Below are 27,616 nucleotides of genomic sequence, written 5' to 3' on the forward strand. Positions count from 1 at the left end.
GATTTAGATTCAAATCGAATAAATTTGTATTCATTTTAACCAAATCGAAGAATTGCAAACGACATTTTTCCAAATGAAATATGAGTGATTTCTTTTTATTTGATATTGCTCTATGCTCTAAAGATTCTTTAATTTTTTTAACATGTAAAGTAACTAGAAGTTTTAATAAGAAATTATCTGAGCCCAATGGAAAAAAAAATAAAAATAAAAATAACTTATGCGTGATCAACAAGCATCGTGAAAAGTCGTGGTCATAATATAAAAGGACAACTTGATTGTTAAAAATAATTTTGACGATTTAAGAAGTGAGCTAATCCTTTGTCATGTGTAGGATACATACGAGTGCCTAAAGGAAAAATTTTGTTGACAAGAGATTATATATACATATATGTATTCCAAAAACAACACTATTTGAGATTTTACTCAGTTCTATATTTTTTTATTTGATTTCTTAACTTTGGACACTATATTTATAGAGGAGAAAATTATATTTTTTTCTCTCAATAAAAATACTATAACTAGTAATAAAAAATAAAAAAAAACGTTGTACTACAAATATTTTCAATAAGAACGGAAAAGTAATTTCTTACATATACAATACTCTAATAAAAATATTTTAAAATATATTAATTTTAATTTTACAATATGTATGGTGATAATTCTACATAATAACTAACACAAAATATAAGTCATTGCACAGAAAATGACATTTAATATTTGATTTATAACTTACAGATAGCTGTATCACAATATAAAAAAAATTAAAACATCAGCATATTAAAAAGAATTTACAGAACTAAGGCAATATTTGCAATAGTTTATTTTAAGAACTTCCTAACGTTTAGGTCTAATTTTTAAATTTTATTGCCTAGAAGGTTGAAAGCACTTAAAAGAAGCTCATGCCGACACTATCTAAATCAGCTGCAAGAAAAAATAAAGAATGTGTTCTGCAAATAATGATGGGATCAAAATAGAATTAACGCAACCTCGACTCCTTGCTGCCATATCTGGATGATGATCCATGGAGATTCCTTTCGGAATATGGAAACTTTCCACATGCATACGCTCATATGCTGCTCAAATTTCGATTTCTTCACTTGGATGGATCAAACAGCCAGATATCTGTGATATAGCAATTCTACTCGAGGCAAATATGTACACCAGAGCATCTACACACCGAAAAAACAAGGTCTCTTAGAATTTCAAAAGCCAGAGAAAATTAGATTCAATTTATAAATAATCAATGAGTCGCAATCGTAAGTGATTATGAAAGGAAAAGTTTGATGCGCCTGAATCTGAATGTCGAGAAGTATGCACCATCAGAAGTTTTTATTCTTGTGTAGGAAAGAGCATCAGCATCAAGAATTAGCTTGAATAATCCAAGTGAACGTTCCCCTGAAAATTTAAGTAGCAGAAAGTAAATAATACCCTTCCTGTTTCGTGTGCGCATGTGCGAGGCAGTGAGTGGATCTCAAACTTTTGAAAAGCAAACATATTGTTTGATACTTGGGGAAGAGGACTGAGAAGAGCCTAAGACACTTTGCCTCCAGGGAAGGGGGCCAGAAGTCCTCTCATGCTTGATGGCCACGACCTAGAGCCTTACGCGAACAAATGGCTGCTGCCTCTTTCCACCCAAAGATTTTCCCCATTGCACAGGGTAAGGCTTAAGCTTCATTCCTGCATCCATCCATCATCAGTTAAAAAAGAAGCATTAATCTAGAAATCATAACAACTTTTCACCAAATGCTTCATAATAGCGAGCACAATTTGGAAAACATCATAAAAATTATACCAGCAAATTGAGATTTTCTTCTGCCACTTTAGCCTCATTTGGATCCAACCAAAGAGTTGGAACCAAGCTGTCCCGTCACTCCACTCAAGAAAGCAATTTTTCTCTTACAAACTCAACAGTTTAGATTATCTACAGCATCTTTCATCTCAGTTCGGTGAATCTACATGAGAGAACCCGACTGTAAACTCAAACATTGTACCTGCGTCATAATCATTTACGTATTTCAACCACTATTTTCAGCATTAATCAGAAAAATAAAAGAAATAAAAATTCCAAGACCCAAGAGAGAAGAAAGAGGAAACAAGTTCACAAACCAGCAAGTTCGATATTCAACATTCCGGAGGAAAATACGAAACATCGTAATTCTATGGACCATAGAAAGTGAAACAAAATGAGAACGCACACATATAGGATGAAGCAGTGATTCAACCATATTGCCTAAAAAATTAATTTCATTAAAGGCTGCCTACGAAAACATCACAATGTCCAATAACATTTGGTAACCATATATTCAAAATCACGAAAGAAATGGAATATTTTTTTCTCAAATTAGAGAAAATGCAGTCGTTCAATTAGACACTCTACTAAAATTTTAATTTCAAACTTAAACTGACAAATAAAGACACGTTGTGTGCAAAAGAACTACTTAAAGACACGGCACAGTCAAAAAGGAAGCTTAAAGAAAAATAACACATCAACAAGGAAAAAAAAACGAATACCACACAATACATACCACCAATTAGTTCTGTCAGGACACTTCATTTAGATTGATTGCCTTGATAAGAGCCTCCGACAAATCTCTATCAAGGGTAAATCCTTTCTCCATCATTTGATCCCAGACTCCACACGCCAAGGAAAGTTTATTTTCCTTCAAGAGACCCCCAACAATCAATTTGAAAGTCACATCATCTGGATAAACACCTATAGTTTGCATCTCTTCATATAGCTTCATCGCTTCACTAACTTTAAAAGACTTACAATATCCATTGATGAGAGCATTATAGGACACAATATCAGGGTAAATTCCTTGTTCTAGCATATCATGGAAAGTACTGTGAGCCATTCCTATTCTACCTGTCTTACATAGATGGTCAATAATGATGGTATATAATGCACGACTTGGAATTAGGCCCATCTTTGTCATCTGGCCAACAAGATCCCTGGCTGCACTCGAGTTGCCTTCTTTCAGAAAGGCGTCTATGAGAATACTAAATGTATCCACATCTGGAAAGATTCCCTTCCTCCCCATCTCCCACAAGAGCTTATAAGCTCTGCTGGTACGACCAACTTTACAAAGTGCATGTATCACTGTGTTGTAAGATACAACATCTACAACTCCTTTACCCTCCATCTTATTTACTATCAGCGTATATGCCTTGTCTATCATACTGGCTTTGCAGAGACCCTTTAGCAATGTATTGTAGCTGTAACTGTCAGGTTTCATCCCACCCTTCTCCATCTTCTCCATTAATTTTTCTGCCGCATCTAACATTTCGTGACCACAACAATAATTTAACAACACGTTATGAGTGATTAAATCAGGCTCACACCCATTCCTCTTCATAAAAGACTTAATAGCTAGCGCCTTGTCAATCCTACCGACCTGACAAAACCCGTGTATAAGCACATTATAGATTAGGGTCTCAAACCTAAGTTTTCCCCTCATATTCCCCACTGTGAGTTCATAAGCCAAATCAGCCTGTCCACTCTCAATTAATCCCAGCACAAGTGCCCGGCATGCCATATTATCCGGTTCCAGCCCTTTCTTGATCATAAATTTCCACATTTGGACGGCCTCCTCGTATCGTTTAACTCTACATAATCCACTAATTATAATAGTATAGCTTACTTTGTCGGGTTGTCGCCCCTTCTCTCCCATTATTGTTAACAACTTCAAAGCGTCCTCCACTAAATTCTCACTACACAAAAGGTTCATATAAATATTATAAGCCCAAATATCAGCAACTATGCCAATGGTATCCATATCATCAAAGAGCCTGTAAATAAGCTCAAAGTTCTTAACTTCACACAACCCGCAAATAAATCTCGAATAAGTGAAGGAATTCAAAGAGAATCCTTTGGGATTCATGGAATTGTAATATTGTTCAGCCAATTCAAACCTCTGGTTTTTTATCAGAACTCCAAGAAATCGATTGTAATCAATCGAAAACATTCTGCACTCCGAGAAGGACATTTCGTCGAACACCTGAACTGCCTGATCAATTTGCCCCGATTTTACTAAGATAGAAATGCGAGAACGGTATATATGGCGTTGTGCGCCAACATTTCTATACATTTATCGACGTGGGTTTCTCAGAAACCTAGGCATTTGAACTTTGCTTGAGAAACGGGAGCTGAAAAATATCTTCACCACTTCATATTCGATTTCAATGCAATAAAAGAATGGTAGTACAAGTATGCGTGGATTTGAGAATAAATGTGCGGGTGCTAACGTCCGCCGGAATTTGGCATTTGAGTTTGATCGCGCACTGTTTGCGGCGACAACGAAAGAGAAGGCGACGAACAAACGTGGACTCGGAGGCCCAAAATCTGAGTCCAGCTCAAAATAATTAGATTGGGCCTGGTGAATTACCATCTTATTTGGGCCTAAGATGCTTGACATTGGCAGACAGAGGTTAAATTTTCAATCTAGAAAATTTAATGGCTTTCAATAATAATAATAATACTCACTTCGTCTCAATGATATAGTTCACATTTTTTTTATTTTAAATATTTAGTCATATACCATATTTAGTAATATTTTTTTACACTTCTTTACTAATATACTCTTATTAACTACATCTTGAAAATTGTGCAATCATTTTTGAATACATTTAATAGGGATAAAATAGAAAGTTTGTATAAAATTTGTTTTCCAAATGATTTTTCTTAATATTTGTGAAAAAAATTAGGACTATATAATCGAAACGGGGGAGTAATAAATTTATAAATGCATGCATGGTTGATACATTGAAAATAAATAAGGTACCAATATAATCAAATAAAAAAATAATGGTAGTTATATTTTATTTAAATGATCAGGAAGAAATGATCAAATAATTTTTAAATTAAAAATAACAAAATAATAGCTACTTATTATTATTAATATAATATATACTTATGATAATTGTTTTCATAACAATAATAAATAATAATAAAATAATAGCAATTAATTATTATTTATTATCATGCTAACAATAAATAATATTTTTTATTAATACTTTTATAAATAATAATAAATCATATTATTAATATAGATCGAGATTATTTGAAACAAACTAATATTGAAAAGATTTTTGTACAAAACTAATAATGGAAAGTGAGAATTAGAGGTGGGCGTCGGTCGGGTTTCGTCGGGTCGGGTACCCGAGATAAATGACTATCCGAACCCGATCCGTACTCGATTTTTTCGGGTAAGGTTGGGTACCCGACTGCGGGTACTTTTTTTTTTTTTTTTTTCATTTCTCAAGTGATGTATGTATATATATCCAATCCAAGAAAAACGAACAATCATTTTAGTTGAGAACAATAGAATAAAAATAGAAAAGATATGTGTTCGAATAATACATACTAATATATATTAAATTTAAAAAAAATGTCGGGTTTTGTCGGATATCCGAACCCGACGGGTAGTAATTATACTACCCAACACCAACCCGAAAATCGCAATAGAACCCGAACCCGATTTTTTTAAAATTAGCCGACCCGATCACCCGACCCCAAACGCCCACCCCTAGTGAGAGTGGTCATTCTCATTCATGCATGTTCCTCAATTCTCATTCCTATGTTATATCAAAAATGAATATAGCATGGGTCTAGAGAATAAAACTGGAAAACTCATTCTATTTTCATATCATTTTCTCGTATCAAATATGTCTTAAGTTATTCAATCAAGATTTTTATATGATCTATAGAAATTCAGTGGTATTCAAACGATTTTTTATCGAATCAAGTTTCGAATAGCTCACGAGCATATTGATTCATTTGCATATCTAACATCATGTACAATTGGAAAAAAAATAAAAAATTCTCACATCCACATTGGCTAGATTTCTAGTTAAACGCAGGCTATTTTCATTGACGGAGGCTCTCCTTCAAATTGGTTAATTCTCGATATATTTATGTCTCCAGGAGTAATGTAATATAAATCATGTTTTTCATAAAAATTATATATATATACACATAAAGGTAAACAGCACTAAAGACCATGGATGGATGCTGATGTCTATGGAAGACAATGGGCTCATGATATTATTATTATTGGCTCAAGTTTGTCTGCCGCATTTATTTTGTTTTGTAGCCTACTTTTCTTGACTTCAAAATAAATATACAATGCCTAAAATAAACACTAGCTAGCCAAATGGGATTTTGATGTTTGTCAAATTTAAGTGTTCGAATATCACATCTCAATTTTCATTTTAAATCTGATCTATAATGATTTCGGTAAAAGACTGGTCTTATAAGTTTTAACTTATTCTTACTTTTTTTCACATGCAACTAATCTTTGAGCAGATAAATAGTTTCAAAAATATAAAATAAAAAAATCAACTATGTCAGAACTTAATTTTGAGAAATATATATCTAACCTGACTGGACGTATGAAAAAAAATATAACTTTTACCTTTCATCGTATCATTTGACATAATATCGTTAATCTCACAAGAGACTTACTCAAAATATAATTTAAGTATATATATCTCAAAATAAAATAATAATTTTGTGAGGAAAAATAAATAAATAAATAAAACATGCCGACGAATGAATACCATAATAATTCATAATTGAAATTTTAATTAGACATTGAATAGAAGAAAGATTTATAATCAACACCACATTTTTTTTTAATATAATAGAATATATTTTATATTATCCATATATAAAGAACGCTAAGATGGTAATATGGCAAGGCAAGTTTGACTACTTCGTTAATTAATGGATATATAAAATCGCTAAACTTTTTGTTTGGCTTACATGCGACTCTTCCCCATGCCCTTCTTCCTCTCTATCTAGAATTATTTTCTTTTTCTTTTTCTTTTTTTCAAACACAGTTTCTCTCGTTGAACAGATCTTTCTTTTTATTATTATTTTTTTTTGGGTTTTTATTGTTATGAATTTTAATCTTTGTTCGTAATTGTCATACCACCATGAGATGCTAGTCTAACGTTTTTTGTTCGTGCTCAACAACCTGTAAGGACTTTTAGTTCATGTAAGTGTTTCTGCTCTCTCGTTCAAGTTCTGTACCGATTTATGAATTAATTTAGTTATGTTATACTTGGGGTTTTATTGATATTGTGTTGAATTGAATTTGAATTTTGCTTTGTTTATGATTTTTGTGTTCTTTTGTTGAAACTTGATAGCGATGTTTAGTGGGTTTTACTGGGTCGTGTGGAAATGAAGAAACTTTGGTCAAGGGTTTAATGTGAAGGAATCCAGTTCGATATTTTTATATTGCTGTTTTAATTTTTTAAAGATCCTATTATTCGTGGTTTTCTTTCATCGTGTGTAGTCTGTAGGAAAGGTTTCAAGAATCAAAATTGGTGTTTTTGGGTTTCTAGGGAAATTTGACTTGTGTTTTGTCGATTATTTTGATTGATTTATATTTTGGGTTTCTTTTTCAATCTGGTTGGATCTTTATAGAAACACCTGAATTTGCTTAAAATTAGATTACAGAGTGTCACCTTGTGTTTTTGAAATGATAAGGGAAGAAGAGAAGGAACAATCACCAGGTGGAAATTGGAAGACGTACTCAAGGTCGGTGTCATGGACTGAACGTCCACCAAGAAAGTCTAATTCTAAACCACAATGGAACAGCAAAGCGCGAGCTTGTTTGCCGCCTCTTCAACCTCTTTCTATCATCAGACCAAGTTTGGAAGAATGGCCAAAAGCTGGGTCAGATGATCTTGGTATATGGCCAAATCCTCCAACTCCCGGTGCGAGGCCTGGGTCTGCAACACCCCGTGAAAATTTAGCCTCTGATAAACCTCCCCGAGAATTTGATTTTCGAAAAGACAAGCTTGCCTTTTTTGAGAAGGAATGCTCAAGGATTTTAGATCATATATATTTGGGTAGTGATGCCGTTGCAAAGAATCGTGAAATCCTCCGCCAGAATGGGATCACCCACGTGCTGAACTGTGTGGGATTTGTTTGCCCAGAATATTTTAAGAGTGAACTTGTGTACAAAACACTTTGGCTGCATGACTGCCCATCCGAGGATATAACAAGTATTCTCTACGATGTGTTTGATTATTTTGAAGATGTACGGGAACAAGGCAAGCGTGTTCTCGTACACTGCTGTCAAGGTGTGTCACGATCAAATTCGTTGGTCATTGCATATCTTATGTGGAAAGAGGGGATGAGCTTCGATGATGCATTTCAGCATGTCAAGGCAGCCAGAGGAGTGACTAACCCAAATGTGGGATTTGCTTGCCAACTGTTGCAGTGCCAAAAACGAGTGCATGCTCTTCCTGCAAGCCCTACTTCTGTTCTTAGGATGTACCGTATGGCACCTCACTCGCCATATGATCCCCTGCATCTTGTACCAAAACTGTTGTGTGAACCCAGTGAGCAAAAACTTGACTCTAGAGGAGCTTTCATTGTTCACATTCCTTGTGCTTTATATGTATGGACCGGGCAGCATTGCTCCCCTGTGATGTCAGATAATGCCATGGCAGCTGCCTCTCAAGTAATTCGTTATGAAAAGGCCCAGGGTCCAGTTATTACTCTCAAAGAAGGTAAAGAGACATTTGAATTTTGGGATGCTCTCAGCTATTGCTGTTCAAAATCTGAGAAAGAAGGTATTCCCGTGGAGTCTGATATGGTGCCCACTACAGCTCATCCATCTGTCGGTCAAAGGAAACTCCCGGAGTATGATTTGGATTTCGAAATATTCCACAGAGCACTTTCTGGTGGGGTCTTACCACCATGTCCATTATTGGAAGCAGGATCTGAGACGCATCTTCCTGCTAGAGAGAATGGTTGGAACAGATTGAGGAGAAAGTTTGCCAGTGGTGTTGTGAAAGAATTTATTACCTCGTCTAAAATTAACTCTAGTGGCTTTCCAGAGAATGATTTAGATTTTGAAATATCTCACAGAGCACCTCGTGGTGAGGTTGCACCATCATATCCGTTAATGGAAGCAGGATTGGAAACATGTCTTCCAGCAAGAGAGAATGGTTGGAACAGATTGAGGAGAAACTTTGCGAGTGGTATTTTGAAAGAATATTTTACCTCTTCTAAGGTCAACACTGTTGCCTCCCAATTAGGTAATGGACTCTATTCAATTGATACCTGTGAAGAAGTTGAAGATTTTGTATCGGCTTCTGATGTTTCAGTAACTTCCAATAGTCGGTGTGATTCACCTGATTCATTTGTTTCGTATGTAACCAACAGCCCTGGTTGGTCCAAAAGTAACTTAAAAGAAGTGGGATTTCCAGCTTCTCTTTCTGAGATTGCATTGTCTCGATCTCCATCATTCAATTTGGTGGATTCTTTTTCGTCGTTTCTGGTTAGTAAATCAAAGTCCAGTTCACCATCACCGGCACTTTCACCGGCTACCTCTGATTATTCAAGTTCATTTACCTTCTCCCCATCATCATCCAACTGGTCTGACTTAACGTTTGTTTCGGCTCAGCCATCTCCTAATGGACTTGAATCCAGAGATGCTGATCCTGGTAGGCGTGGTCCTGTAGAGGAAACTGTTTCTGTAGGTAAAAGTGTCTGTTCAATTTATAATGTAGCTCCCCCTCCACCAGAAGAGGAAATTTCTCCCAGTCGTGTTCCAAAAGTACCGGGTCCATGTTCATCCTGTGGAGAGACTTTGCCCTCCCTTTCGGAGCATATGGACAGCCATTTTCCTTCTAGGATGTTCCTGCCCTGCACTGCAGAAGTGTCTCATAGTACAGAAAACTTGACAAGCTACATGGGAAATGATGTAGTGAAAGATGTTGAATGCACCAGCTTTAATAGTGACGTTTCTTCTGAGAGGGAGGGGTAAAAACGAATTTCGGATGCAAATGGTTATGTTTCTTATGATGAGTTTTAGCCAGTTTGCAAGATGAAAAAATACGATTTACTTCAAATGATATAACTGCTCAGAAGCAAGTGACCCAGACCTGTCACCTTTGTACAAAAATGGACTTGCATTTTGCCAAATTTGATGCCTCAGTAAGCTTTGGGTACAAAATTGCTGTTGTTTTATATGTACGTTTAGGATGTAAAAGTCATAATCTGTGAACAATAAAAGAGTGAATTTGAAGATGGTCGTACCATTTGGAAGCTGTTGTCTAATCTTTGAGGAATGTTTCAGCACAAATTCTCAGTGAAGGTACTTGTTCCTTTTTAAGTTGAGCAATATTATGCTATCTTGTGCATGGTTTTCACAGCCAAACATTATATTATCTCATTTTAGGCTTTTAGCATTTTGAATATGTGTTAGAGACAACTTTAATGTCCTCTATAGGTTCTATCCAATGGTTAAAAAAGGGAGCTAAATTTGGTACGTATATGATCTTGAACGTTGTTCTCCTCGTGGCATTCTGAGAGTTGAGTGATCGAGTTAGAATTTTGACGAGCTCTTCAACATATGTACTTCATTTATCACACATCAGTTTGTTTCTTAATTTTTGAATACGGCAAAATTTGTACATGATGCTGACAGCCATACGCAAGTATCTTGTGTTTTAACATCCAAGAATCTGAATGCTCATTCCATGATTTCACAATTCAGAAATCTATGTAAAAATGTCATTGGAACTTTATCATGTATATATCACAAATCGTAGTGATGCATGTGTGATATTTATGCATCTATGCTTGAGAAAAACTTGATTACCTTGAAGAAATGGTACCTGGTGTCATACAATTTACTGACTGCGACAAGACGAGTTTTTGTAATATTGTTATAATGATTTATTTTAGCTATATAATTGAGGACTCTTGTAATGAGACACGATCTGCACCACAGGACCTTTGGAATGAGATACAATCGGAAGGTGAGAAATTTGCTCCTGCTCAGCTGCTTCTTGTTAGACAAAGAATGTTATCATAGTTCTGGCTGGATATGAGAATGAGAGAGGAAGCAAGGATCTCTTAATTTCTCATTCTGGGCTGCAGAGGCTCTATTCAAATGCATTGGCATCCTGAGGCGGGACGAGTACATCGTTCTGCTTGTGAGATGTAAGGGGGAAATCCTTTTTTTTTTTTTTATGGTGCAAGACTCTGTACAGATAGGGAATATTCCGTAATTTGAAAGTAGCTATGACAAGCAAAAAATTTGTGCTATTGTATTTTAGATTTTTTTTAATAAAATATTACCTTGGGAACTTCATGATATTTTATTTCCAGGATGATTTCAAACCCTATTAGATCCATTCTTCAGTTGTGCAATCGTCCTCTAGTCTTGTACGGCAAACTTTGTCCGCTGAACCATGTCAAATTTATCCATATAATGGATCGAATTTGATGCCAGTGATTTTGTTTGATAATATGGATAGCTATCCAATGGTTTCAAAAATATAATTAAAATTACTACTTAAATCATAAAGTGAATATTAGTTTAACGAAATTTAAACCAGTTTCAATTAAACTTTTTAATCTCAGTAGTACTTTTTTAGCTTCCGAGTTTAATCCAAATCCTTGTAGCGAATTTCGCATTAAAAGTAGCGAGCAAATTGCCCCATGAAAGAATAAGATATCATCCGACCAGTACGTAGCATTTCTTATGTAAATCACCATTGCTATTTACAAAAAGCTGCAAAGTGTTGAGTCGTTTAAACAGTTGGAGAAAAACATAAAAAGTGTTCAGTCGTTTATCACAGATGGACCACAAAAGTCGACGCCCACCAGCCGATTCTTAAATTAAAAACAGTACTCATCCTCATATTTCCTTTCGAGATCTTAGGATATCCATTGTTGGACCGAGCGCACTTCCTCTCAAAGCTTTATAGGACCATGATTTACCAGCTGGACTCTGTTTCCCACGACTATTTTCCACCAACGGTTGTACCCTCGAGGCATTCTTGCTCCCTCTATTTCCTTGTGATGGTTGCATCTTTTTAGCATTCTTTACAAGAGTTCTCTCAACTAGTTGAAGCTTCTTGTTACTTTTGCCCCAACTACTTTCTTTTGATAGTTCTTCCTTTTTGGCATCTAGGACCTCACTGATTTGGTCCCAAACGTTCAAATCCTCAGTTTCTAAAGAAAAAGACCCAGCCAGTGTCAACTCATCCAAGCGCACAAGTTAGCAACTAAATTTATAATGCAGGAAAAGATAAGTACCTGCAGAAGGGGGCACCGTTTCTTCACTCTGGTTTAGTTCTCCAGTCTCTACAAACAGGACATTGTGGCTAAGTATACCACTTTAACCTTAGTTAACTGGATTTTCAACCTTAAAAACGGACCCTAATATATACCTGTGATGGATATCTCTGTTTGCGTATTGATGGGGCTGAATGACCCTGGTTTTGAAGCATTTTTGTTGTCCAGAGGACCCTCCCTCACCAAACTAGCATCTACATTTACTGGACCTGAACTTCCATCCTTGATAATACGGACATCAACAAGCGATGAAAAATCAATCTGCGTGTGGGAAGATCCAAGAGAGAATCGTTAGAGCCAAATATTAATGTAAAAAATGTAGGCTGGAGGGGAAAACATAATAATCTAGATTCACAAGGCTTACCTCCAATGAACCATCTTCTTTATAAAGAGAATTATCTAGTGGTTCAGCTCCATCATCATCCGCCTTCTTGGAAACAATTGGATAATCTGACGCTGGTGTCAATATCGCCTGATTGGATTCAGTATTGTAAAAAGATACTTTTCCAACCTAGGTAAAAGTAAAAGAACGGTTAGATGAATTGTGGTTATCTGATATTTTGGAATAATTACTAAATGCACAAATAAACTGAGCAATACTCGATATGCTGAAATCTCTGGGGTCCAGGTTGATGATAACTCCAGAATACGATATGCAAGGAGATCACCTTCCTGAAAAATGGGGAAAGATGCTTTTAGACTCTTCCCGTTCGAGATGTTATCAACTAAAATATCAGGCAACATATTCCATCTGGCCTCTATAATACAGAGGAACTCAAATATACGACACAGAATCATAATCATTATCGAAAGAAGGAGAAACGAGAATCAACCTTAGGCATGCCAGGAAGAGTAGGAAGCTTCTCAAAGTCGATTTCTCCTACCGGCTGTTCCCTTTTTTCATTTGCACATGTCTTGGAATTGTCATTGTCCGGATTTTTATAGCCATTCCGTGAAGTAAATGGAGAATTGGCCAATCCCCATTTTTGGCCCTTCTTTTTGCTTGTAATCCCATTCCACTGGATGGTTTCCTGAGAGAAAATCTTAAATTAATTAAAGAGGAAACCTGGAAAACTCTGAATGGAAGCACCAACATACTTGTTAAGCAGGAAACCGAGGGTACAAGGCTCAGAAAAGAGTCACAATCTTTAAGAAAGAGCAATGGAATACAAATGATTATGGTATTTGATGAAACTTGTTGAAATAGCATAAATTTACAAAGATCGGGCCATTTTAATTCTAAAAGCAGGGGAAAAATGGTGGTTGCTATACCTATGTTATAACTTACAAGCAATTTCCAAATACTATGTATATGTGTAATCTCCCTTGCTTAACTCAACCAAGCCTTGTACCATCCTCATAAGAGGTTGAGACAAGAATGAATCTCTCATTTCCTAGCTTTATAACAGATCATTTCTGAAAGTAAACCAAAACTGTTTTAAGTTAAAGTGTCTAAAAGAATGATTTTTTTTGTAAAATCATTGTTTCCATTCACATTGCTAGGACAATGTGATCCTCAAATATTCGATATTTAAATTCACTGTTTGTTGGCATTATCCAATAACTTGAATAGGGTTTTCAGATAAGCTGAAGCTTGAATATTGTCGAGCTTGAGTTTTTCCCTGATTATTTGAAGCTCGTGAGCCAACTTGAGAGCCTTTTTATCATTAATAATATTAATATTATTGCACAGGCCCGCAAGGAGCAGTTAATGAAACCAATACGCCATAGAAATCATTTCCCAACAAATGATTGCAAATCAAGAGGGATGGGAAAAATCTAGAAGACATACCAAAGTTACGTGATTTGGCTGGACATCTTGGTCTGCTGAAAAGTAAAATTCAGACATCAGAGAAATATGGCATGATGAAAATAAAAATAGAATGACCTCAAAGAATATAAAATTGTCCTCAGAAGCAGTCACTTAAAAGTGTTCTACAATTTCTTCCACAGGCAAATCAGTATATTTGGTGCATGAAAATGTAATAGGAAGGAAAATAAAAACTTATTCATTGTGTTGAGCTAAAATAAGAACCATAAGAGCACAATGCGGCAAAAAACTTACAAAGCCAGCGGTCACGATGTTTCAGTCAGACATGATTAATTTCAGTAAATCGGGATTCTGTTAATTTCTTATTGTGTGAATCAAATATTAGAAATTTATGAAAATCAACAACTCTCACATGTATGTAGACAGTAAATAGCATAGGCAGAGATTGCAACCTTTTTCAAAAGGTTCAAAGCGGATATGTCCTGGCCTTATTACAATGGGAACGACTTCATGCTCCTCGTCACTTTCCTCAATTGACTGCTTGGTTGTGTCTCCATTTTGACTTGGCAGTTCATGGGAATCCTCATCGTTATGTGTTGGCCGTTCACGTGCATCATCATTATTTTCAGTCGGCTGCTCGTGTACATCACCATTGATCCGGGTGACGTGCACATGTACATCACTATCTTTATTTTGATTTGGATGTTCATGACGCCAACTAGTTTGATTCCGTTGCCATTTTTTGCCACTACGGGGACTATTTTGAGGGGATTGCTTCCAATGTAGCTGCACATTGAGACTTCACTTTAATACCAATGGTATGCAAGGTTGTCAAAGTCAGTATTAAATAAATGAGAATACTCACCAGTCCCTTTGGTAGGCCATCCACCATATTTCTTTCAGAAAGCTCCCGGTGTTTTTTCCACTTTTGCTGTAAGATTGAGGCATTCAGTTTTTCACGCCAACAAAGTGGTGGGGGTCGAGAAAAGTGTGATCACTTACGAGTCCTTTTGATTGGCCATCCACCTTTTCCCTTTCAGCTTTAGCTTGGTCCTCTTTCCAATTTCGCTGCAAAATTAAGCCAGTCGTGTTCAACAAACTTCAAATTTCTGGTACGACGAGATTCTTAAGTTGTGTATTTGATAGCTTACAAGACCCTCTGATTCGCAGACTGCATTTTTCTTCTGTATATTTGCCATTTCCCGCATCCATCGCCTTTTCGCATATTTCCGCCTGGCACTTCTACTTGGAACCTGCACATGCACATAGCAAATAATATTTAGATTTCTGGTTATCTTGGAAATTAGAGCACGATCAAGCAGTATAGTCAATCCCGAATCGATTCAAAATCGCAGTTGGGTAACAAAAAAAATAAATTTTTCATCACATATGCCTCGTAAGAGATAAATCACAGGGATGAAAATTGAAAGTGCAGAGCAGTTCACATCGAGACAATTAGGAAATGAATCAAGGAAAGGTCAAAGTAGATGCTGGATTCAGTGAAAACTGAAAAGGGGTTTTCAAGAGAGAAGCAGAATTTTTATTCACAGAAAGCTCCTAAATTATAAGATTCTTGGAAGGAATCCCCAACTATCATGCTATGCTGAGCTCTTGGAATCGTCATAACAACAGGCAACAACCAGGTAGAAGAACTACACCATTCAACACTCTATTCTCTAAAAGCTACCACGCAACCAAATAAACATCACTTTACAGGTAATAGGAGATAACCTTTTTGGTTTCCTTTGAGGCAATTTTGGTACCCTCAATTGCCTCGTCATTCTTTTGAACTTCGTCATTTCTGAAAATGTTAGCAAAAGAAAGATATGAGAAATTTAAGAAAAAAGAGATGGTATAAACAATAAGATTACGGATACGGATGGATTGTCACACAGTTAATGGAAATGAAAAGAGGATGAAACTATTCTTAACTTGGAATTTAAAATTACTCGGACGCAATAACTTAAGGATAAAGTAATAAAAAAACTCTAGAAGGTTACATAGCTAGGGATTAACTGACCGCTTCATGCCAGCCATAGGCAAATCACTCTTGTCAAGTGGGGCAGGACTTTCTTCATTGCTTTCCATGTCATCTTTGGCATCAGAATCAGTTTTTTTCTCCTTTGGAGAACGCCTTTTCTGTATTGTAAGGACTCCTCCCTGATGAGAGTTTTCAATTTTTTCTATGTGGACATTGTCAGCAACAATCTGAGAGGCCTTAGCGCGCTGTTTCTTCCTCCTATGTCGAAAAGAAAAGGGAGTCATATATATTTGAACAGAACCATGAAGTGTAAAGAGTGTGATCAGAACTAAAAACCATGCATGTTTGTGCAAAATTAGAAAGCGCAGGTACTTAGAGCCTTGGAGTTTCTCAGATGCTTTTCTTTTTCGATTTCTTGGATCAGCATTTCCACCAGAAGGACCTTCCATATCTTCCAACACATTTTCATCTTCCTCATCAGATTCAACTTCAGGGTCATCACTCTCATAACCTCCTTTTTCTTTCTCAAATTCCTCACTTGCCAAAAGCAAGATACCGTTTGATACAGATTGCTTCTCCACGGCTCTCAGTTCCCCAACTGCCTTAGCAGTATCATTTTCCTCTATACATAAAATTTCTCTCCTCTTCCTGACTCTGATTCGACAGATGCAACAGTTAAAATAATAATCATATCTTCTGCATGTCTAATTGCAAACACCTTATGAACTAACCTGATAATTTCATTTTCATTCAAAAGGCAAGTTGATTCAAATGATGGCAACACAAAGCCAGACATCTGAAAGAAATATTAAGAAACAGATGAGACCAAAAAGTAACATGAAAATATCCTCTAAATCTAAAATGTTAGTGTCATTTCAGTCTCATAATTGAAATATTTAAAAAATCCAAATATAAAATGAAGCATGCTGCATGCTGTTTCTTTAAGCTTATTTAAAATCATCATTTGCAGCAAGGTTAATTCTCATGAAGAAAACAGCTAGATATAAGCCGTCTCCTTACCGCCTCACATCCAGAATCGAAGTAATTAACTCCTTTTCCAGATAAAAGTTACCACAGATACAGTATTGAGTTAAACAGAAAATATAGACAACGAATCAACAGAACAACCAGGATAACCTGAAGGACATAAAGAAGATTTTAGAAAGAAGCGGGAAGCACGAAATCTTAGGTAAATGATTACAGAACAAAACAAAACTATCATAAACCAAAGCCGGAGCTGTTAAATTATTTGGCAAACCAAAATCAATAATGCATCTACTATCTATTACTATTATTCAGAATCGGATAACAGAGACAAATTCGGTGTCTTGGTCTGGTGTTGGTTTTGTCCTTTCCTTTTTATCATTTATTTTTCTTCTTTTCTTTTGATCAAGTTCCGAAATTGCAGTATGACCCTCATTAATTTTTACGATTATGATATTAGACCTATTTGAATATCAATCAAATTAATTAATTACAAAATAGGCTGTACAAGCAAACATATAGAGCGAGCATGCAGGTGCACTTATGTAAAAGAATTTTATATGTATGCATAAACTCTAGAGCAGGAAATCCAACATACACATACACACAATGCACAAAACAATAAAATCAAGAGAGACACACCCCATTCTGCCCGATTTGCATAAAATGTTTGAAAACGAAAGATTTTTAAGTAGACACCCACACCAATTAAGAGAAAAAGTCAATCATAAGAAGCACATTCCTGGTGTCAAACCAAAACCAGAAACTTGTAAGCTAGTCTCACAAATCCTGGGTATGAATTGCAAACATGGATTAAAAAAAAGGTGGAATTTTTTAAAAATAATTTACCGAGAGGAGCAGGCCATGAGGGCAAGATTGGTGGAGCTGGAAAGCGTGAAGCAGATGCGAGGCAACATCGGAAACGGTGGCGTGTTGGCTTGGTTTCAACAGTACCCAGCTCCGATTCAAGCCCTCAAACTTCTGGGGTTCGCTCAATATGTCATCATCTTTGAAAACCAGTCGGATTCTCTTGGTTTCCTCCATAGCCGAAGCTGATTCTTCCAATGCTCACTGAGTTTTAGGCATGCGGAGAGACACGAGCTTCCCCTCTTAAACCCTCGAACAAGACGGACAACTAGCTAAACCTCTGTTCACTAGTTAAGGTTAACTTTTTCTTTTCCTAGCTTTTCAAAGTAAAATGTTGTTGAAATTAATACATTTTCGATTTTTTTTTATTTTTACTGTCAACAGTTTACATAGAAATTTACAATCGTTCTTTTATTATTTCATAAAAATTTATCTTAAATATTTTAGATATTAACAATACATAGATTCTAATATTTTATTTTAAAATTAAATCTGTAAATAATAAAAATAAGTAAGCCAAAAATCAGAAGAGAAATATATAAGCGAGTGAAAAAAGAACGATTGCTTTTTTTCCCCGAAAAATATATTATTATGTAACTTATTTTCAAACCATATAAGATGATATCTTAACAAGTTAACTACCATATACAAGCATCGTATCTTATTCATTTCTCTGAATGAATTTTATGTTTTGACAAACGAGCTCTAAACCATCCAAATTATATAGCACTCAAATAGCATAAATAAATAAACCCAAAAGAAACTGGGACTTTTTTCGGATCTTTTGTTTTAATGTATTATGCTTTACCTTAAAAAAAAAAAAAACACTCTTCAAACTAATTATGATGTGACATACTGTGAAATCAAGATGACCCAGTGACATAAGTCGTATGTAGCTGGCTATTACCTGGACTTTATATTTGAGGTGAGATATCTTAGTGATAATAAAAGAGGATATCTATTTTTTTTTCCCACGTAATACAATGTATGAACAAACGTTAAAAAAAATATATGTATACAAAACTCTCGCAAAACTTGAGATATTAGGGTCGAATAAATCACTATACCACGAAACAGGTTTCAAAATAAAGAAATGATACATGAAACAGCTAGCATAAAAACATACAAACACACAAAAAAAAAAAACTTAAAAAAGGGTGGTTCTATTTTAGTAGCAATATACAGTGTTTTGTGTCAACTTGTTATTTAGCTAAATGAAGTATTCAAGTGTACAAATTCATCATTGCCAATGTACAATTGTTTGGCCGACTCGATTGCATCCTACAGATATGAGCTGACAATAAACTTTGCTAGCATTACTCTGGCCCGATTGATTGTAAACGCTTTGGCATATTTTGTTTGTTCCATCATGGTAAACAACCAAGAAACTTCAAATTCCTGATACAATGTCACTTTGCATCACATGGAAATAACAATTTTTGCATCATTATTTATGTTCAAAATTCAATCAATTTTTCCAACAAACAAAATTACAAGTGATGGCAACGCCCTAGGAAGTGTCAAAATTGGCAAACAATTATTGCTTCATTCCCTTGCAGTCTTGAAACTGCTCTCATAGACCCCTGGAAGTGACAAATGAGTAGATGTCAGCCAAAATGAATTACAGCAGGACGATATAATAATTGAAGATAGAATGATATAATACTAGAAACTGAAGTAGAAGTGTGGAACCGTAAGAACGTGGATTCTATCTCCTTACTTTATTTTACCAGTAACTCCGAACAACTTGAACGAGGGACAAAAACTATACATTTGCCTATCCAAACAAAACTACATATCTGCTGCAGTTGTGGAAGCTCGTTCAAAATTTACGTGATAGGTATTATAATTCCTCGTTATTGGCACATTCATGACTCACAAACATTCAACGTCAGCCATACCAAATCACCACTGGCCGCTGACTTTGTTTTAGGAACAGAAACAATATATCAATACTTGAACAATTTCGTATAAAACAAATTGAAGTGAAATGTGACCTTCTTTGACCTAGGAGGACATTAAACCCTTACTGCCCATACCATAGTAATGCAAAGTTCAATAAATTTCGGCACATCTCACAAGTGTGTCTGAAGGAAAAGAAACGCGTGGAAGAAACTATGTATCACTTCAATGCTGCATTTTTTACATCTTGAAGTGAAGTAAACAATATGATCAAAGACGAAATAGTGAAAAAATATCTGGATGATTGTAGCCTCCACTAGTTGCTCAACAGAGGAGACTGTTCATCATCCATTCACTGTAGGACATTTTATTTCCACAAATAATTCACCAAGTATTTGAGTTTTTCTTTCATGTCCCTTATTTCCCTCCATTAAAAAGGTAGGAAAGCAAATAAATTTTCCCAGTTCTCACACGCCAATTTTCAGTAAAATTTCTGAAGAAGGTTGGTACATTGGCAACTCAAGTATCTTTCTTCAATCAAAATTCCAACTCAGATTCCACAAACCTAATAATATATTCATTCAATCAATCTCAAATTTGCAACAAGCCACTAAGTAAAATACAATCACCAAAACGAAAGGAAAATAAATAAAGCAATCGACTAAATACTAAATACAACTTAAGTCGCAAGACAACATCCCAAGACCTGCATTCCTTGAATTATCTTTATTCTTTTGGGACAATAACTCCCAAACTTCCATTAACTTAGGCAGAATTTATCATTCAATCACTAACTCCCCCAATCCTTATTCCATACCATACGCAACATAATCACCTAGCATTCACAGAATATCATTCTCAGCTTCATAACAGAAACCAAGTCCTTAGCTCAAAGCACAATTCGTAGTTAGTGGCATCCTTTAACGTTCTCCAGTTATCAGAAAATATTTGAATTAATCAGTAATGCACCTTCTACACAAAATATATTTTCACTGTTTTCATCATCATATACAAAACAACAAAGGCTCAACACCCTAGCTCGACCATTAGAGGGGAATAACAGCCTAGGAGGATCCAGGACTTCAGAAGAGCCACACAAATTAATTATTTTTGGGGCAAATTTTGCATTGACGTTGGAAGATTTTTAGTTGGCTACACTTGGGCATTTTCACAAATATTCGCAGCAAATAAGTGCCTGCGAAAAGAGTAATGATAAACTGACACCACAGCCCAAAACACATATCACAAAGTTCGATTTATTTTACCTGACTTTTTGAACGAGAATCTCTTTGAGCTTGCGAGCGAGGTCCTGTCCACGAATCTTGCGCTCCAAATTCTTCTTAGCCAGAACACGCTTCTCGGAATTCTTGATGTGGCGTACTTGCTCGTTCTTTATCAGCCGTTCGATCCCACTAGACTGCATCTTCCGCTGCAGCACCTGTAAGGCTTGATCCAAATTGTTATTGAGCACCTTAACTCGGATACCCCTCGATTGTTGCAGCTGGTAGCTCGCTGAACTTACAATGCCGCTCCGGCAGCAGCAGAGAGCCGCCGACGATCGCTTCGCCAATGCGTGAATCATAGCTTGTACGCAGGGTTTTCAAACTCAATGGCCGATTTCAATTGAGGGTTTTACCGTGAGGAATAACAGATCACCCCCTCGGGAAATATTTTAATACATTTCACCCTATGTTTTTCCGTTACTTTCTCATTCACACCTTAGAATCGACAAATTTTAATAGAATAACTTAATTTTGGTATTTTTGTGAAAATTATTTCATTAACCATTGCATGTAGAAGGACATGATGGTGACAATATTTTCATTTTGATGAATGCAAATATTTTTAAAAGAGATCTTCGTTAAGTAGACGAATGTTTGATATGATCACAATAATGTTAACTTTGTTTGATTATTTTAAAGACATTATTATCTCAACAATATTAAATTTATTATTACATTTATGGTTTTTTTTTTTTTGAAGCACATTATTACATTTATGTTTAAAAAAAATGGAGTGCTTCTCGTAAATTTTTTAAATATTGATATTGGATGAGAATCTAATATCAGTCAACTTGTCAACGATACTGGGTAATCTTTCCTTCCGGCCACTCTCTCTCTCTCTCTCTCTCTCTCTCTCTCTCACACACACACAGAATCACAGTATAACACTAGCCAAGCCAAACAAAGTGACAGATTAACGAACCCTACGCCAAGCTGGCGTACAGCCCCAAGCGAGCAATGGCGGAGCTTCGTCACTCTAGCTCCATCGGCAGCCGCGCTACACCTTCCCCCACCGCGTCCGCCGTGGCTTCCTCTCCATTGTCATCTGACTTCCGCCCCTCCCTCGCCGACGATGATGACCACGATGGTCGGGATCGCCATCACCGGGATCGGTCTCTCCGTTCTTGGTTTCAATCTTTTTTTCCGTCCGATGATTTATACAGGCCCCACGCATATAGTTCCAAGATCTCGATTTTCATACTCGTTTCCGTTGCTCTCGCTGCCATCATTGCGATTTCCTCTCTTGTCAAAGGATTGGTACGGTTTTTGAATGTATTTGTCTGAATGCATGCTTCGATTAGATTGAAATTTGTTTTAAACCTGCATTGCGCGGCTGCCTTTTTGTTCATCGTCCTGTAATTCCATGTGTCGATGTGATAATTTGAGTTTATGCCGATGTTGAATAGCTCTTTCCGATTGGTGACGGATCAATTGAATATATTTAATTGAATCTATGCATCAAAAGATGACGAGAAATTTCTCTTTAGGGTTATGCAAATAAATAATATGCAACCTCCAGTTGTTGCGAGTTTTATCTGTGTACAGAAATAAGCTCAAGCCTCTAAATACAAGGGTAGGAATGGCATGGGAACAGCAACACTGGGGTTTTAGAAGAGTTTCCCAAATCTTATTTAGTTCAGAGCTGATTTGGTATTAATTAAAAGACAACTGATTCATGGCAGATTGAGCAAAATAATCTTCACAAGTAAATTTTAGTTGCTCTTCATGGGAAGGCTCGTGCACGACCCATCTTATGCAGATGGGAATCTTATGTGTCGCCTATGTAGCTTACAGCTTTGTTTTGGTTCTATATTTTTGTGAAGCTTTGGATGGTGGTCTCTTTTAATTTATTCTACGGATACAACTCTGGGCATGGTGTTGAGAGCTTTGGCCCTCCCTTTAAGAGTTTCTTACTCTTTATTGTGTTTCAAACGTCTAGAAATTCTGTTGCTAATGAAGTGTAAATCATTCACTTGCTCTCATGTACATTGTCTTCAATTTATGCCAATTTCACGTTGAGCTTCCCTTTTGATCTGCTGCAGAATGCACCTTACTTATGCAGGAAAGATGGCATAACACTTCACTGTCCTCATGTTAGTGTTTCACATATATCTAATTATTCTCTTCTTCATGTTGATGAGTTATTAGGTTGGCTGCATTTTTAATGACATTTCTTTCAATAATGTAAGGTTAAAGAGGCTTCATCGCTGTGGGAGAATCCTTTATCAGCCACTACATCATGGAAGCCTTGTGCTGAACGACGTGAAGGCATAAATTCAGGTTCTTTAATCTGTTTTGATGAAGAAAATTGAGGAAATCATTCTTCGGCATACGAAACACGAGAAATAAAAATGCCTGATTTATATTTCATTCTTCTTGGTGGGTGGTGGGAAATTTGCATCATACTCCTTTTCGTCAGATCCTGATAACTAATCCTTGTTTTTTTTTGCCTTTGATGGTTATGAAGTTATGTTGCTTAGTGGCTCCATAGGAGTGGCTGTTTTCAATTCTTCTGATTCTGACCCTATTCTTGGTCCTATACTGAGATAGGATATCATATCCTTTAAACCCTTGTCTCGGAGATTTTATGTAGGAAATCCTTTGGCATTTTGTAATATTACATTTTTTAGGGTGCTTATACAGTTATATTGGATTAATATTTAATAAATGAGCTCTATTGGGTACCTTGCAGATCTACCAGCTGAGAATGAATCAAATGGCTATATATTTATACATGCCGAAGGTGGTCTCAACCAACAAAGAATTGCTGTACGTGATCCCTTTGGATCTTGTCTAATACCTTTTCTGTTTCTTATTTAAATAGTATTTGGCTAAGTTTATATTATGCAAGTTGTTTGCTGTTTCAACTTGTAAGAACTTATAAGCTGTAAGTACTAAGTACTTAATGGAAAAATAATTTAAGATGTTTAAAGAAAATGAGATAATGAATCTTAAAGATATTGAAAAATATGCATATATGTTCTTGACATTATATAAGATAAGATTTCTATGTCATTGAATTTTGTGAGGATATGTATTTGATCTTGTTAACTAAAAAAATCTTAATAACTTAGGATGGTCCCTACTTTTCTTTGAATGGTTTGTGTTATGGCATTATGGCCCAAGAACAGCCGTAACGACACCATAGGTCACCAAGCGAGGAAACGTAAAAATAAAGAAAATAGCCTTGACTCAGTTGCACATTACCCCATCACCCGATCTAGAAGTCAGGAACCATAACAGTATATTAGCTGTCAAACAGTTTCTTTAAAAAAAAAAATTCTAAGCTTCAAGCTCAGCCAGACTGACTTGTGATTGTTGACTTCCATTCTTAAGGTCAAATTACGTGGATCAGATGTCAATGTTGCCTCATTATCAATCATTTTGCTTCATTAATACCTTTCACCGTGAATTATGTCTTACATTTGGAATCATAAATTACAATTTACAAAACTATGAAACTCTCTTGATTGCAAATTTTTTCTTTGTGTTACCTATGCCTGATTATCCACGCCTTTATGCAGATATGCAATGCAGTAGCTGTGGCAAAGATTATGAATGCTACTCTTATTTTGCCTGTACTGAAGCAAGATCAGATATGGAAGGACCAAACGTTGGTGGACTTAATTAAGGCTATCATGCATTTAATTTTCTTTTCCAGTACTGTATGCAATGATGGTTTCTATGTGCATGGCGTCTAATTAAAGTTTTCATTTGTGAACAATCTTTTAAAAATTTGAGAATTTAATTGTGTTTTGGTTTCATGTTACACTATTTGCCACAAGTATATATAAGGTAATAAAAAATGTATATATAAGGTATTAAACTAATTGATGATTGGCTGATATTGTTCATTATAATGACGCAAACCTATCCGCAGGAAATTTGAAGACATCTTCGATGTAGATCATTTTATTGACTATTTGAAAGATGATGTGCGAATCGTTAGAGATATTCCAGAATGGTTTACAGACAAAGCAGAGCTGTTCACAAGTATAAGGTTTACTGATTTCTTACTTTCCCCTTTAACATATGTTGCCTGTGCCTGAGAGACCACTCTCAGTTGAATTTAGTAATTTAGCATGAATTAGAAGAATGCTTTGGCATAGCAGCATTGAGGAGTTACTTATTGAATTTTTGGAAATTTTCTTTTGATATAAAGTTTCAAGTGAACATAAGAGTTTGGTATTTACCTTTGACTGGACCGGCGAATGTATACTGTATACTGGATTTAAGGGTCTCCTGGATTATAGTTGTTTGTATATTCATGGTGCACATATCTGCACATGTTCAGTCCTTAGCATTTTAGTCAAAGGGTCTGTGATGATTTATGTTGAACAACCCGGCATATTCATCAGTTGAAGACTACTTCTAACTCGATAAGTGGAAATGATATTATGTCAAAGCATCCATATAGTAACACATTGTAATTGAGTATCTTTCATGACAGACGGACAGTCAAGAACATTCCAAAGTACGCTCCTGCACAGTTCTACATTGACAATGTTTTACCTCGGGTGAAAGAAAAGAAGATAATGGCGTTGAAACCTTTTGTTGATCGATTGGGGTGAGTTTTCAGGATCATTTAATGTTGTTCCTGTTATAGCTAAATTACCTAGAATCCCGCAGGTTAAAATGGACTTCCACTGATTATTCTTTCATTTTTTATTGTCAATCAGGTATGATAATGTTCCTCCAGAGATCAACAGGCTAAGGTGTAGAGTGAATTATCATGCTTTGAAATTTCTTCCAGAGATTGAACAGATGGCTGATTCACTTGTATCAAGAATGAGGAACCGAACTGGAAGTTCAAATCCTTTCATGTAACTTAACTTCCCTCTCGATCAATCAGTTATATGTTTCACAATCCAAATTTTCATGCTTATATCTATAAAAAAAAAAAATTGTTTATTTTCTTTCGCTATACCACAGGGCTTTACATCTACGGTTTGAGAAAGGTATGGTTGGCCTTTCATTCTGTGATTTCGTGGGAACAAGAATGGAGAAAGCTCTAATGGCTTTATACAGACTGAAGGAATGGCCTCGGCGCTTCAAGGTTTAATATGTCATGAATTTTTTGTGACTTGATCAAAATATTTAAGGAACAGTTGCAGTTACTTTATATGTTGGTTTACAGGATGGCTCGCATCTCTGGGCTCTGGCTCTCCAGAAGCGGAAGGAAGGCCGCTGCCCTCTCGAACCTGGCGAGGTAGCTGTGATGCTTCGTGCAATGGGCTATCCAAAAGAAACTCAGATATATGTTGCTTCTGGGCAAGTTTATGGTGGGCAGAACCGCATGGCACCATTAAGGAACATGTTCCCCAATCTTGTAAGGCTATTTGCTCAGTCTTCTCATTTAGCTCACGCAAGATATATATATTGTGACTGCTCATTTTACACACACGCTAATCCTGAGATTTTATTATCAACATATTATCATTTGTTCATTCCAGTTGGAAACAGTTGAACCAATTCAATTTGATTTTATATTTATATACATCACCTGAAAAATGTCCACGAAATGTCGAAATCATGGTTGTCTTGAAACAAAATTGGTACGCCCACGTGGTAGATTCATTAATTCTAGATGTTGTTTCTTTTGCAGGTCACAAAAGAGGAATTGGCAACCAAATTGGAGTTAGACGAGTTTAGAAAACACGTGACAAGCTTGGCTGCTCTAGACTTCCTGGTCTGCTTGAAGTCTGACGTCTTTGTGATGACCCATGGAGGAAACTTTGCTAAACTGATAATTGGACACCGGCGGTACATGGGCCACCGCTTAAAATCAATAAAACCTGACAAGGGTCTTATGTCCAAATCTTTAGGTGACCCCTACATGGGCTGGGCCACATTCGTGGAAGACGTGATCGTCACCCACCAGACTCGTACGGGTCTACCCGAAGAAACTTTCCCTAACTATGACATTTGGGAGAACCCTCTAACACCTTGCATGTGTAGAACTTGAATGGGGGACTCTAATATTGCTGTAGGCAAGACCATCGGTTGTTTATTGGAGCTGATGTACGGTGTGCATATATGTGAAGTGGAGTGGGAGTAATTAAAGAAATTTTTGAGTAAATTCATCAGCAAAAATGACACTTTGCGGGATGCATTAGAACACCAGAAGCTGGGAAAGGAAAGAAGGAGAACTCTGAGTTGCAATTTAAGTTACTGAGAGGCTTTTAGGCTCGGGGCTTGGAGTGCGCAACCTGAGGTGTCACCGCAGAGTAAGATGACAAATTGGTATGTCAATGTGAATTCACTTTGTTATGCCATGCTGTTGTGTAAATTATAATCACTGGGCAAGACGCATGAAAAATATGAAGCTTACTGTTCATTTTTACCGGGTGTTTAACGTGATTATAGTATTCCTTTTGTCTATCGGCGTTGGGCGTGGTTTCAGGCTACAATCTAAACCGGCAAAAAGATATTTTTACCAATTTTTGTCGCAACACGAACTTTTAATACCATTCTTGGTTGAATCCTCTTACGAGAACATGTAAATCTCAAGCCTACCTGATATAAATTTAAGCGTATTGCTTCTTAAACAAATAACAAGACGAAAGCTCAAAGCCATGCACGAGATCGGGTCTAAATATTAGTTTGTATCAAAATTCTGAATAGGCTATATATGCTTTATTGATTGCGGCATAGAAGTCGTATGTGTGATATCTTATGCATGGTAAGCTCTGCTTTGATACTAATGTTTTTAAAAATTAAAA

General features: G+C 36.1%; 5 protein-coding genes across 12 annotated transcripts; 2 read left to right on the forward strand and 3 right to left on the reverse strand.

Moving 5' to 3' along the window:
- Positions 1-703: 703 nt before the first annotated feature.
- Positions 704-4,341, reverse strand: LOC140873469 (uncharacterized). Of its 6 annotated transcripts, XM_073276591.1 has the most exons (5): positions 2,526-4,341; positions 1,793-1,991; positions 1,507-1,677; positions 1,318-1,395; positions 704-1,169 (listed from the first exon to the last, which is right to left on the reverse strand). In XM_073276591.1, exon 1 carries the CDS (start codon positions 4,086-4,088, stop codon positions 2,541-2,543), a length of 1,548 nt encoding a protein of 515 aa, XP_073132692.1. In that variant the 5' UTR covers positions 4,089-4,341; the 3' UTR covers positions 704-1,169; positions 1,318-1,395; positions 1,507-1,677; positions 1,793-1,991; positions 2,526-2,540. The 6 variants fall into 6 exon arrangements, with proteins under 6 accessions (XP_073132692.1, XP_073132694.1, XP_073132690.1 ...); XM_073276593.1 differs by having other exon boundaries at positions 704-1,677; positions 2,526-3,789; positions 3,913-4,341; XM_073276589.1 differs by having other exon boundaries at positions 704-1,395.
- A 2,423-nt stretch (positions 4,342-6,764) lies between these two features.
- Positions 6,765-11,117, forward strand: LOC140873446 (protein-tyrosine-phosphatase MKP1-like). 3 transcript variants are annotated; one of them, XM_073276555.1, is made up of 3 exons: positions 6,765-6,998; positions 7,463-10,115; positions 10,755-11,117. In XM_073276555.1, the coding sequence occupies exon 2, from the start codon at positions 7,485-7,487 to the stop codon at positions 9,783-9,785; it is 2,301 nt and encodes a 766-aa protein (XP_073132656.1). In that variant the 5' UTR covers positions 6,765-6,998; positions 7,463-7,484; the 3' UTR covers positions 9,786-10,115; positions 10,755-11,117. The 3 variants fall into 3 exon arrangements, with proteins under 3 accessions (XP_073132656.1, XP_073132657.1, XP_073132655.1); XM_073276556.1 differs by having other exon boundaries at positions 7,493-10,115; XM_073276554.1 differs by lacking the exon at positions 6,765-6,998 and having other exon boundaries at positions 7,008-10,115.
- Positions 11,118-11,483: 366 nt separating this feature from the next.
- LOC140873460 (coilin) lies at positions 11,484-18,011 on the reverse strand. The gene is given in 17 exon segments (XM_073276578.1): positions 11,484-11,724; positions 11,727-11,983; positions 12,068-12,115; positions 12,202-12,367; positions 12,471-12,617; positions 12,707-12,778; positions 12,940-13,137; positions 13,899-13,933; positions 14,330-14,663; positions 14,743-14,808; positions 14,880-14,945; positions 15,029-15,130; positions 15,609-15,678; positions 15,898-16,116; positions 16,231-16,512; positions 16,590-16,654; positions 17,692-18,011. Coding segments are annotated over 17 exon segments (2,445 nt in total). The 5' UTR covers positions 17,887-18,011; the 3' UTR covers positions 11,484-11,601.
- Positions 18,012-19,043: 1,032 nt separating this feature from the next.
- Positions 19,044-21,246, reverse strand: LOC140873487 (uncharacterized). Its single transcript, XM_073276626.1, has 2 exons — positions 20,877-21,246; positions 19,044-19,292 (listed from the first exon to the last, which is right to left on the reverse strand). Exons 1-2 carry the CDS (start codon positions 21,191-21,193, stop codon positions 19,283-19,285), a joined length of 327 nt encoding a protein of 108 aa, XP_073132727.1. The 5' UTR covers positions 21,194-21,246; the 3' UTR covers positions 19,044-19,282.
- Positions 21,247-21,719: 473 nt separating this feature from the next.
- Positions 21,720-27,237, forward strand: LOC140873462 (protein PECTIC ARABINOGALACTAN SYNTHESIS-RELATED). Its single transcript, XM_073276580.1, has 11 exons — positions 21,720-22,151; positions 22,937-22,987; positions 23,084-23,174; positions 23,587-23,663; positions 24,419-24,507; positions 24,775-24,894; positions 25,345-25,461; positions 25,574-25,717; positions 25,827-25,950; positions 26,032-26,223; positions 26,500-27,237. Exons 1-11 carry the CDS (start codon positions 21,852-21,854, stop codon positions 26,857-26,859), a joined length of 1,665 nt encoding a protein of 554 aa, XP_073132681.1. The 5' UTR covers positions 21,720-21,851; the 3' UTR covers positions 26,860-27,237.
- The last annotated feature ends 379 nt before the right edge of the window (positions 27,238-27,616 follow it).

Source organism: Henckelia pumila, unplaced genomic scaffold, assembly GCF_033568475.1.
Source record: "Henckelia pumila isolate YLH828 unplaced genomic scaffold, ASM3356847v2 CTG_601:::fragment_2:::debris, whole genome shotgun sequence".
In the NCBI taxonomy this organism is placed as follows: Eukaryota; Viridiplantae; Streptophyta; class Magnoliopsida; order Lamiales; family Gesneriaceae; genus Henckelia; species Henckelia pumila.

What these genes read in the sequence shown, in the direction of transcription:
- LOC140873469 (XM_073276591.1), bottom strand. Translation starts at nt 4,088, where the DNA reads ATGTATAGAAATGTTGGCGCACAACGCCATATATACCGTTCTCGCATT.
- LOC140873446 (XM_073276555.1), top strand. Translation starts at nt 7,485, where the DNA reads ATGATAAGGGAAGAAGAGAAGGAACAATCACCAGGTGGAAATTGGAAG.
- LOC140873487 (XM_073276626.1), bottom strand. Translation starts at nt 21,193, where the DNA reads ATGATTCACGCATTGGCGAAGCGATCGTCGGCGGCTCTCTGCTGCTGC.
- LOC140873462 (XM_073276580.1), top strand. Translation starts at nt 21,852, where the DNA reads ATGGCGGAGCTTCGTCACTCTAGCTCCATCGGCAGCCGCGCTACACCT. An exon ending in CAGATATGGAAGGACCAAAC is followed by an intron (nt 24,508 to 24,774) that starts GTTGGTGGACTT and finishes ACCTATCCGCAG; the next exon opens with GAAATTTGAAGACATCTTCG. An exon ending in GAGCTGTTCACAAGTATAAG is followed by an intron (nt 24,895 to 25,344) that starts GTTTACTGATTT and finishes CTTTCATGACAG; the next exon opens with ACGGACAGTCAAGAACATTC.